The following is a 12,147-nucleotide window of genomic DNA, read 5'->3' on the forward strand; positions in this document are numbered from 1 at the left end:
GCATTCATTTCCTTGTTTTCTCTCTGAATGCCCCTCCAGAAGGGAGGCAGGCATAGAGTGCTCGGGGAGTGAGCCATGAGTGTGAAGTCAAAGCCTGTGGATGAGACGGTCATACTTACGCTCGAATGACAATCATCAGGCTGTAGCCAAACACGCTGACCCCCACCATAAAGTAAGCCATGGGCAGCCGGTACCTCAGCCACCCGATGGCCCTCTGGTTGTTGTAGTAGCCATAGAAGAGCGCAGAGTACTTGATATAGCCCTGGGGGACAGCAAAACCAAACACTCTGGGTTGCTAAGCTCAGAGCTGGTGGTCACCAGACACGCCCATTCTACTAGGGATCTCTTCCTTAGAGTCTTAACCAAGTCTAAGGGGTCGAAGGAAGAGTTCTAGATGTTCTTGTTCTTCCCTTCACCTCCCCCAGTGGCTCCAGGGCCCCTCCACACCTCCACCTCTTTCTCTTCTTAATTTCCTCTATTTCTTCATTACATAGAGTGCGTGGATACATGGGAGGGAGAGGAGAGTGTTACTAATATTTGGGACAAGATTAGGGATAGGGGATTGGGTGAGATGACTCACACCTGTAATCCCAGAGTTTGGGAGGCTCAGGTGGGCAGATCACTTGAGGCCAGGAGTTGAAGACCAAGCCAGCCAACGTGGTGAAACCCCATCTCTACTAAAAATACAAAAATTAGCCAGGTGTGGTGGTGGGCGCCTGTAATCCCAGTTACTCGGGAGGCTGAGGCAGGAGAATCACTTGAACCCAGGAGGCGGAGGTTGCAGTGAGCTGAGATTGTGCCACTGTACTCCAGCCTGGGTGACAGAGTGAGACTCTGTCTCAAAAAAAAAGAAAAAAAGAAAAAAAAAAAACAGAAAAAAAAAATTAGGGAAATGCGTATGTGTGTGTGTATGTATGTGTGTGCATATGTATGTGTGCCTGTGCGTGTGTGCGTATGTGTGTATGTCTGTGCATATGTCTGTGCATATGTGTATATGTGTGTGCGTGTGTATGTGTGTGTATGTATGTGCATGCATGCACATGCACATATAGCTCCCAATTACTTTCCCCACCCCCAGGGTCTTTATTTAACACTCCAGAAGTAGACAGCAGTCTATGAGCTTTTTCAATACTTCAAAACCTCGGAAGAAAATTATATGCAATAAGGCTAACTTGAACTTTGAATTTTGTTTTGTTTTATTTTGGGATTTTATGTGCTATTGTCTTTAGTTATAATTAGTACATTTTAAGCTGTAATTAGTACACTTTCTAGGTGTAATTAGGAAAATGTTAACTTAGATTGTTAACGTTTTATATATGTCTTTGTAAATAAAAAATAAGGGATTATTGTTGAAAAAATTGGGTTTGTTTTTGGTACATAGGATGTTTCAACAGGGAATCCTGGCATTAAAAAAAAGGTAGGGTCCAGGCGCAGTGGCTCACACTTGTAATCCCAGCACTTTGGGAGGCCAAGGCAAGTGGATCACTTGAGGGTAGGAGTTCGAGACCAGCCTGGCCAACATGGTGAAACCCCATATCTACTAAAATACAAAAATTTGCCAAGTGTGATGACAGTAGCCTGTAATCCAGCTACTTAGGAGGCTTAGGCAGGAGAATCGCTTTAACCTGGGAGATGGAGGTTGCAGTGACCAGAGATCATGCCTCTGCACTCCAACCTGGGCAACAGAGGGAGACTGTCTAAAAAACAAAAACAAAACAAAACAAAACAAAAACCAGAAAAAAGAAAAAGGAAGAATAAAGAAATCCTTAGTAGCAGTATAGTTGGGAAGCCCTGTTCCAAATAACTTTCTGAAGGGTCTCGATTCTGACTTTGAGAGTGAAGGATGGCAGCGACGATGACTTACTGTGGGCGGCACTACGACCATGCCTCCCAGCCTTAGCAAGCCCTTGGAGCTTCCTCCAGAGGCATGGGGTTGTGAAGCTCACAAAAGAGGGAAGAGAGTTCCAGGCAAAAGGCCATAAGCAAAGGCAGAGAGGCAATGATGGTGTGGTGTGTAATGCATGCCGGGACTTCCCCAGAGCTCGGTGGCATTGGGCACTAAAGTGCGAGGTATTAGATGCACATGGAACTGGAGAGTAGGGAGCAGCGGGGTCAGGAACAGTTCTTTTCTAAACCCAGTTAAGAACACTGACTTTTATTCCACCGGGAATGAGAATCAATGAAAATCTGAGGTAGGAGAGTGACAGGATCAAATTTGCGTTTTATAAAGATCACTCCAGCAGCCAAGGGAATGGAAATTTCAGGAGCCAAGCCAAAGCAGAGAGGCGAAGTAGATGATTCTGACAGTAGTTTCGGTAAAGTGAGGGCATTATTCAAGGCAAAAGTAAAAGACACGGAAAAAAGCATTTTGCCTAATGATGGGATCCTATTTGGTTAAAGCACTGGTTTTTCTTTTTCTTTCTTTCTTTCTTTCTTTCTTTCTTTCTTTCTTTCTTTCTTTCTTTCTTTCTTTCTTTCTTTCTTTCTTTCTTTCTTTCTTTTTTTTTTGAGTTGGAGTCTTGCTCTGTTGCCTGGGCTGAAGTGCAGTGGCACGATCTCGGCTCACTACAACCTCCACCTCCTGGGTTCAGGCGATTCTCTTGCCTCAGCCTCCCGAGTAGCTGGGACTACAGACGTGCACCACCATGCCCGGCTTATTTTTGTATTTTTAGTAGAGAAAAGGTTTCACTATGTTAGCCAGGCTGGTCTTGAGCTCCTGACATCGTGAGCCGCCTGCTTAGACCTCCCAAAGTGCTGGGATTACAGGCATGAGCTCCCAGGCCCAGCCAGCACTGGTTTTTCAATAATTAAGTCCACTGTTTCACACTTACACCTGTAATCTTTAGGCCTTACAATTACAAGTGGAGGGGCTTTGGTATGTTGGCAATAGCACCTTGAAATCTCAAAGGATGAAAAACTCCATGGCTTTTTCTTACGGACCCCAGATATTCACTGATTTTCTGCCTCCTCAGATATCCATTGATTCCCATTCCCAAATGGAATAAAAGCCAATGTTCCTTATTGGTGATATGGTTTGGCTCTGTGTCCCCACCCAAATCTCATCTCAAATTGTAATCCCCAGGTGTTCAGGGAGGGACCTGGTGGGAGGTGATTGGATTATGGGGGCTGTTCACCCCATGCTGTTCTCATGACAGTGAGGGAGTTCTCTGGAGATCTGGTTGTTCTGATAAGTGTCTGGCATTTCCCCTGAGCTCTCTCTCTCCTGCTGCCATGTAAGAAGTGCCTTGCTTCCCTTTTATCTTTCACCATGATTGCAAGTTTCCTGAGGCCTCCCCAGCCATGCGGAACTGTGTGCCAATTAAACCCCTTTATTTATAAATTACCCAGTCTCAGGTAGTAGTGTGAAAACGAACTAATACAACTGGGTTCACAAAAGATTCAAGAAATATTTAGTAGGTAGGCTCAGATTTAGTGGTCAATTGGATGGCAGTGGGGGATGGTTGGTAAGGAAGAGGGAGAAGTGTGGGATGACTTTCAGCCTTTAGACGTGGCTGACTGGATGAATGGAGATTCCAATAAAGGAAATAGGGAAAAGTGATGTGGGTTTTGGCTGCATGTGTTGAATTTGAAGAGCAAGTGAGACATTCAGTTGACGATATCATGTGAAACTTGGGGGAAGCCTGGAGTGGAGATAGATCTGGGGGTCTTAATGTGGGAACGAGGAAAGAAAACCATACTGTTTTTATAAGTATGTTTTATAAGTTGTTTTATAAGTATGTTATAAAGAAAACCGTATAGAGAGCTGGCAGACGGAGAGGTGCAGTGGCCGCATGGAAAGCCCACATACATCAAGAGTGTGGCTGGAGAGAGCAGCCCATGAAGGAGACCTGGGAGGTCTGTGCAGAGACGTGGTTTGCAAGTTCATTTAGCTTAGTGCTGGGATCCTATTTTATTAAAGCAATGGATTTTCAATAATTAGATGCGCTATTTCATACTTATCCATGCAATCTTTAGGCTTCATAATCACCAATGGAAGTTCGTTGGCATGTTGACAATAGTACCTCAAAATCCCAAAGGACAGAAAAATCCATGGCCTTTTCTTCTTCAGCCCGAGGCACTGTCTTTCTGGGAATACTCCCATAGGGCATGCCCATCAGTACCTTGTGTAGGAACACAATGACACAAGTATGAGTGGAAGAAATACAAACACACAGAGACGTTCATATACTGGGGTAAATACTTTCTTCTCAGAGCGGGACATACCTATTTTCTTCTTTCTTTCTTTACTAATTTATTTTTTATTTTTTGAGATGGAGTTTCACTCTTGTCACCCAGGCTGGGTTGCAATGGTATGGTCTCAGCTCACTGTAACCTCCGCCTCCCAGGTTGAAGCCGTTCTCCTGCCTCAGCCTCCCAAGTAGCTGGGATTACAGGTGCCCGTCACCATGTCTGGCTAATTTTCATATTTTTAGTAAAGACAGGGTTTCACCACGTTGGCCAGGCTGGTCTCGAACTCCTGACCTCAGGTGATTCATCTGCCTCGGCCTTTCAAAGTGCTAGGATTATAGGTGTGAACCACTGTGTCCAGTCCTATTTTCTTCTTTAAATAATATTGATCACTTCCCTGATTTTAAGAGTAACATACACTCATTGTAAAAAATGTGAAAAAGTACAGAAGAGCTTTTTGAGTAACATACACTCATTGTAAAAAACGTGAAAAAGCACAGAAGAGCTTTTTTCTTTTTTTTTTTCTTTTTTTTTTTTGAGACAAGTTCTCACTCCATCACCTAGGCTGGAGTGCAGTGGCTCAATCTCGGCTCACTGCAACCTCTGCCTCCCTAGCTTAAGTGATCCTCCCTCCTCAGCCTCCTGAGTAGCTGGGACTACAGGTTTGCACCCCAACGCCCAGCCAAATTTTGTAATTTTAGTAGAGACAAGATTTTGCCATGGCTCAAGTGATCCTACCACCTTGGCCTCTCAAAATGCTGGGATTACAGGCATGAGCCACTGTGCCCAGCCAGAAGAACATTTTAAAAGTTGTCTATCACCACCAAAACCCAAAGATAATGACTGTTAGATATTTATATATTTTCTTTCAGTTAATTCTGAGTTCTGTATATATTTTCGTCTAGTTATTTAGCCTAATGTTGTGACAAATTTCCTACATCATAAAGTATTTCCCCAAATAAAATGACTTCAAAAATATCAAATCAAAAATCTGTATAAGAAACTTACTTAACAAATCCCCTATTGTTGGACATTAGAGTATTTCTAATTCTGCACATAAAAGAAGTATATATAATTCTTTTATTAATACCCTTATATATATGCTCTTATTCATATCCTTAATTGTAAAAACAATCAGAAATGGATTACATTTATATATTGATTTAGGAAGAACTGACTTTTTAATGAGATTCAATTTTTCCTTCCAAGAATATATTATTCCATTTATTATCTTATTTTTGTCCAGTAATTCTTCATAGTGTTCCTCATAGAAATATTCTAATTTATTAACTGTATTACTAGTCATTTTATAGATTTATTGCATTATATCAAAATTTTAAATTCTATTTTAAAGTGGATACAGAGAATCAATGCCATTTGTCTTTAAAATGACTCCAGTCATCTCAATATACTTGTTTATTAGATTCTAGGAGTTTTTGATAAAGTCACTGGAGTTTTTGGGGGGTTTACAATCATACCTGCAAACCACAATAACTCCGTATTTTTTTGTACAAAGTGTATAAGATGTTAATTTTCCTGACATTGCAATGGGTGGTAGAAATTAATATTGAAAAGTGTGGGGATAGGGATATACCATGTTTCTTTGGATTTTTGTAGCTCATGACTTAGTCTTTTTTCAGGATTTAATATAGGATTGCTTTGCTTCTTAATTTATAGGTTCATCATTTTTAGGTAATTTCCTTTTGCTTCTTTGTTTTAAATTCACTTTCTTATTGGGGAATATGTTATACATAGAATAGTATAACTTATATGGAAAGTTGATCATAATAAAAAGGAAATTAACTACTATATATCCACTAGCTAGCTTAAGAAACAGGCAATCTCCAGGCCTTTATAATATCCTGGATAAGTCTCTCCTGAATTATATAACTCTTCCATCCTAAGATGCAGATACAGTACATTTTATGATAATAATTCCCTTCTTTTATCTTATATTTTACTCATTTATCGTGTAGCTTTGCCTGTTTAGTTTTGCCTGTTAAATGGAATTATATATAAGTATTCTCCTATGAATTGTTTTTTCCATGCAACATTACACTTTTCAGATTATAGATATTGACAAGTGTAACTATAGTTCTCGAATTTTCACTGTTATAAAATGTTATGTTGTATGGACATACTGTAACATATTTACACAGTCTACTCTTCATAGACATTTGGATTGTTTCCAGATTTTCCTATTGCAAACACTACTGCCAACAAAAGGAGGGGAAGTTGCTTTGGACAAACTCTTTCACTGAGAACAACTAGACAAGTGGACAATCCTGACTTGTGCTGTCAAGATACAGGAGATAAAGAAATTCTGGAGAAGTGATTGTGTATTGCTGTTCCCCATGAGTTATTTGCTGATTTCAACCACAGCAGCTAAAAGATAAAGAAAGCATGCAGCAACTTTGGAAAGTCAAAGTGCTGAAGAATGAAATGAAAGTGAAATTTAAGGACAAATAGGTTTGGGAGGCTGTGGCACGTGGATTGCTTGAGCTCAGGAGTTCAAGACCAGCCTGGGCAACATGGCAAAACCCCATCTCCACCAAAAAAAAAAAAAAAAAAAAAAAGGCAAATAGGAAGATATCTGGAAAAATCCCAGGCTTGGGAACATTTTACTCAGAAAGTAAAATTAAACAAAAATATAGACCATCTTGGTTAGTTCTCCCACCAGAGGAATAAGTAAATCTCAATAATTATTCACAAACAATGCATAGCACTCAGTCAAAAATAATTGGTTATAAGAGAAGACAAGACTTGACCAAAAACCAAAAGAAAAATTGAACAATAAAAACAGATTCACAGGAAGTTCAGATAAGGGAGTTGTCAGTTATGAGCTTTAAAATAAGTTTGATTAATCAAACACCGTATATTCTCACTCATAGGTGGGTGTTGAACAATGAGAACACATGGACACAGGGAGGGGAGCACTACACACTGGGGTCCGTTGGGGGGAAATGGGGGAGGGGCGGGGGGTGGGGAGGTGGGAAGAGATAGCATGGGGAGAAATGACAGATACAGGTGAGGGGACGGAAGGCAGCAAACCACACTGCCAAGTGTGTACCTATGCAACAATCTTGCATGTTCATCACATGTACCCCAAAACCTAAAATGCAATAAAAAAGAAAAAAAAAACTATGGGAGCCAGAAGAAACTGAAAGGAAATGCTCAAGTGTGAAAGGAAAAAACAAGCAAGAATTCTATAACCAGGACAGCTCTTATTTAAATTAAACAAAAGATAAACACTTTTAAATAAACAAAAACTGAGTGTTTACCCCCCCCCAAAATAAGTTTGATTAATATGCTTAAGGAATTAAGGGACAAGATGAATTATTTTGGTAGAGAACTGGCTGGAAACTATAAATATGATCAAATGGAAGTTACAGAACTGAAACATGCGATCATTGAAATTAAAAGCTCAGTGGACAGATTTAAGAACATATAGATCAGCTGAAAAGAGAATGGCTAAATTTTAATATGGGGTTAAAAAAGTCCAGACTTAAATATATGTAGAAAAAGATGGAGAATACTGAAAAGAACATAAGGCATACATGGAAATACAGACACAAGGCTTGCTGAGACAAGACACACACACACAAACACACACAAATGCACACACATATATGTAGTCCCAGAAGGAGAGAGAAGATGGAATGGCCCAGAAACAGTATTTAAAGGGATGATGGCAGAGAATTGTCCCAATGTGACAAAAAACAGCTTAAGATTTAATAAATGCTACAGATCCAAAGCTGAATGTCTACTGCTTTGGATTTCTATTGCTGTGTAACAAATTACCACAATGATGGCCTAAAGTAACATCCATTTATTAGCTCACAGTTCTGTAGGTCAGCAGTCTAGCATGGTGTGGCTGGATTCTCTGCTTAGTGTCTCACCAGTTTGAAATCAAGGAGTCAGCAGGGGCTAAGGGTTTCCTCTGGGGTCTGGAGTTCTCTTCCAAGCTCACTGATTGTTGGCAGAATTCATTTCCTTGTGCTTGTAGGACTGAGATCCCTGTTTCCTTGCTGGGTGGTATGTGGTTGCCACACTCAGTCTCTCGGGCCCCCCCATTCCCCACTACTTGGTTCCCTCCATCTTTAAGCCAGCAGTGGTGTGTTCAGTCCTTCTCATGTTTTGAATATCTGTGATTGCTTCTGCAACCAGCCAGAGAAAACTCTTAGCTTTTGAAGAGCTTATGTGATTAAATTAGGCTCACCCAAATAAACTCAGAGTGATAGCTCTCAGTCCCAGGTTCTGTCCGTACTCAAAGGGGAGGGGATTATACAAGGCTGAGGGTCATTTAGGGTCATTCTTAGAATTCTGCCTACCACATATACAAAAAGCAACAAATCAACCATGACAAGAAAAACTTCACTTGGGGAATTGGGGAGATTGGGAAACGTTAGTCAAAGGATACAATAATTTCCGTTAGAAAGTATAAATTCAAGAGATCTATTGTACAACATGATGATTATAGTTAATAATAGTGTATTGTATACTGGGAAATTGCTGTGAGAGTAGATTCTAAGTGTTCTCACCAAAAACAACTGATAAGTACAGGTATATGAGGTGATGCACATGTTAATTAGCTTGATATAACCATTTCATGATGTATACACATTCCAAGACAGCATTTTGTGTACCATAAATAATATGTCCAATTTATATTTGTCAATTAAAATAAATAAATTTTTAAAAATTCACGAAAGCCTATCATAGGAAAATTTACACAATTCTTCAAGTCAATAAAAAAAGGAAATATTTCCAAATCACTTTATGAGGTCTCATATTGATCCCCAAACATTTTAAGAACACTGTAAGAAGGATATTTACAGTCCAGTCTTTCAAAAATAGATGCAAAAGTTTTAGTTAAATACTCACAAATCAAAATCAGGTGATATATGAAAAAGATAATACATAATGACCTCGTTGGGTTTATTCCAGGAATGCAATCTGGTTTAACATTTGAAAATAAATCAGTATAATTCACCACTCAACAATCTTAAATTTGTATGTACCCAATAACATAGCGTCAACATATATAAAACAAAAAATAAAACTGCAGTGAGAAAAAGACAATAGCAGGAGATTTGCTTGATCTCACTCAGCAATTGATTATGCTGCTTTAAAATTAATAAGGTTAATTTATAGAATATAAGCAATATATTTGAACCATGTAAAAAATATAAACATTTAGGAAAAAATTAACCATATATAAGCAAATAAAGTCCCAAGTGATGAAAAGTATCAGTTTCATACTAAATATACACGATGATCACTATAAAATTATACTACAAACCAGTAAAAAAATGCTGCCAATCTTTCCATATATTAAAGTCTTAAAAATATATTAATAAATAACTTGTGGATTACAAGGAAATTAGAAACTACCTAAAAATAAATAATGGCAACGTATATCAAAGTATATGGAATGTGGCTAAAATAGTATTGAGGGAAAATTTATAAATGATTGTTGTGCTATCGACGTCATTTGGATGTTTGTCTCATGCTGAAATGTGATTCCCAATGTTGGAGGTGGGGCTTGGTGGGACATATTGGATCACGAGGGCAGATTCCTCAGAAATGGCTTAGCACCATCCCTTTGGTGATAAGTGAGTTCTCACTCAGTTAGTTCACTAGAGATATGGTTGTTTAAAAGTCTAGGACCTCCCCCAATCACTCTCTTGCTCCTGCTCTCCCCAAGCAATGTGCTGGCTCCCCTTTGCCTTCCACCATGATTGTAAGCTTCCTGAGGCCCTCACCAGAAGCAGAAGCTGGCACTATGCTTTCCATACAGCCTGCAGAACCACGAGCCAATTAAACCTCTTCTTTATAAATTACACAGCCTCAGGTATTTCTTCACAGCAACACAAGAAGGGCCTAATACAGTTATAGACTTGCCATGGGTCAATAACTCCCTTGTGCCTCCCAATTTTCTCCTGTTTGAACACAGGCATGTCTATAGCATTTATCTTATACCTGTCCTACCATTTTATGTTTGTTGTGTTGGTGCAGATAGCATGTCTCTTCAGTCTCATGGTAAAGAGACCTGGACTCAGGAGTTGTATTTAAAGAGCTGCTCCCAGGGAGCCTCATCTGCACCTGAACTACTGATTTAGAGAATGAGAGTTTGGAATCTGGGCTGATGCTGTACCAGAATGAGATTTTTAGGGGCCTTTAGGAGGGGCAAGTGTATTTTGCGTGTGGAAGGGATGTGAATCACTGAGGACCAGAGGGCTGAATGTGGTAGGCAGCCTGTGAGATGGCTCACATGATTCCCTGCCTCTGGTATTTGTTATTGTGCACAATAATACCCTCCCATTGAGTGTGGGCTTGATTTAGTGACTCACTACTAAGGAATAAAATATGGCAGAAGTGATGGAATGTCATTTTTGAGATTAGCTTATAAAAAATGGTGTCTTCTATGTGGGAAGCTTCTTCTTGCTGTATTTCTTTCTTGGATTCTCTCCTCTGGGAGAAGAAAGCTGCCATCTTATGAGCATGCCTGTGAAAGAATTCATGTAGCAAGAAACTGATGTCTCTGGCCAATAGCCACGGAGTACCTGAGCCCTGGGAATAGCCACATGAGTAAGGTTGGAAGCAGATCTTCTGAGGCCTGCCAGAAGCCATGTGAGTAAGCTTGAAATCATATCTTCTGAGATCTGCCAATAGCCATGTGAGTGATCTTAGAAGTGGATCTTCTCCAGTTCAGCCTCAAGATAACTGTAGCCTTGGACAAAACCTAGATTGTAGCCTGTGGGAGACCCCAAGCCAGATCCACTTCTGGATTCCTGACCCACAGAAATCATAAGATAATAAACAGCTCTTATATTCAGCAAAAAATTAGGGAGTAACTTGTTACACAACAATAGATAATAAATACAAACCCCAAGAAATTAGAAAGAAATAAATGATACATACACGAGTAGAAATGAGTAATATAAAAATATATATAAGAAAAAGACTCAAATGTGAGTATTTATAGTAGAGTTATTCATAATAGCTTCCCAACAGAAACAAGTGAGTTCATGAACTGGTGAATGGATAACAAACTATGATATACCCATACGATGGGATATTACAATTCCATTGTAATTTTCATTCCATTCCAGCAATAAAGGAACAAATTATTGATAAAACTACATGAATAAATTTCAAAGACATTGTACTAACTGAAAGAGGTTAGACACAAAACAAACTACATACTACATATTTCAATTTATATGATATTCCGAAAAGGGCAAAACTTTAGGAAGAGAAATCAGAAATCAATCATTGGTTGTTAAGGGATGGGAGCTGGGAGAGGAGATTGCTTGCAAAGAGGGTACTAGAGAAATTTAGGGGTGATGAAGATGTTCTATATTTTAGTTGTGGGGTGGTTGCCTGATTATACATTTGTCAAAAGTCATTGAACTGTATACCTAAAAAGAGTAAATTTTACCTTATTTAAATTGTGCCCCCACAAGACTGAATTTAAAAAAAAAATCAGAGAGAATCAGCAAAGCCAAAAGCTTTTTCTTGAACAAAATAACTAAAAAAGAAAAACCTTTGCTGTCAATGAGACAAAAAATTATACTGTAATACAAAAGGGGATACACCTTTAGATACACTGTGATTTTAGGAAATAAGAAGTGACTGCATTTAAGTCAATAAATTTTAAAATGTAAGTTGAAATGGAAAGTTCAGGATAGTGAGTGTTACGTAGGTAATAAAATTGGGGAAAGTTAATTAGAGGACTTCAGTGTACATGTAATATTTTATTTTTTAGGCATACTGATGAGCAAGTGGGCTCATTCACTATATCTTTTCATATGTCTAAAATAACTTAATAGTTATTTTTTAAAGGGAAGTATCATATGAGGTTTATAGACTAAATGTCTGCTATGTAAACCTAGAGCACAGCTTACTTGAAGACCTTATAGGACTGGGTGCGGTGGCTCACGGCTGTAATCCTAA

The 12,147-nt window shown here is 39.1% G+C and overlaps 1 protein-coding gene across 1 annotated transcript in view; it reads right to left on the minus strand.

The window, feature by feature from the left end:
* TMC2 (transmembrane channel like 2) overlaps positions 1–12,147 on the minus strand; it is a 100,016-nt gene that overhangs the window by 37,099 nt on the left and 50,770 nt on the right. Inside the window, exons 9-10 of the mRNA XM_003941049.4 lie at positions 4,023–4,121; positions 120–262 (exon numbers count right to left, since the gene is read on the minus strand). Of these exons, the coding sequence (XP_003941098.1) occupies positions 120–262; positions 4,023–4,121 (242 nt within the window). The remainder of the gene's footprint in view (positions 1–119; positions 263–4,022; positions 4,122–12,147) is intronic.

This window comes from Saimiri boliviensis, chromosome 9 (genome assembly GCF_048565385.1).
Source record: "Saimiri boliviensis isolate mSaiBol1 chromosome 9, mSaiBol1.pri, whole genome shotgun sequence".
Lineage (NCBI taxonomy): Eukaryota > Metazoa > Chordata > Mammalia > Primates > Cebidae > Saimiri > Saimiri boliviensis.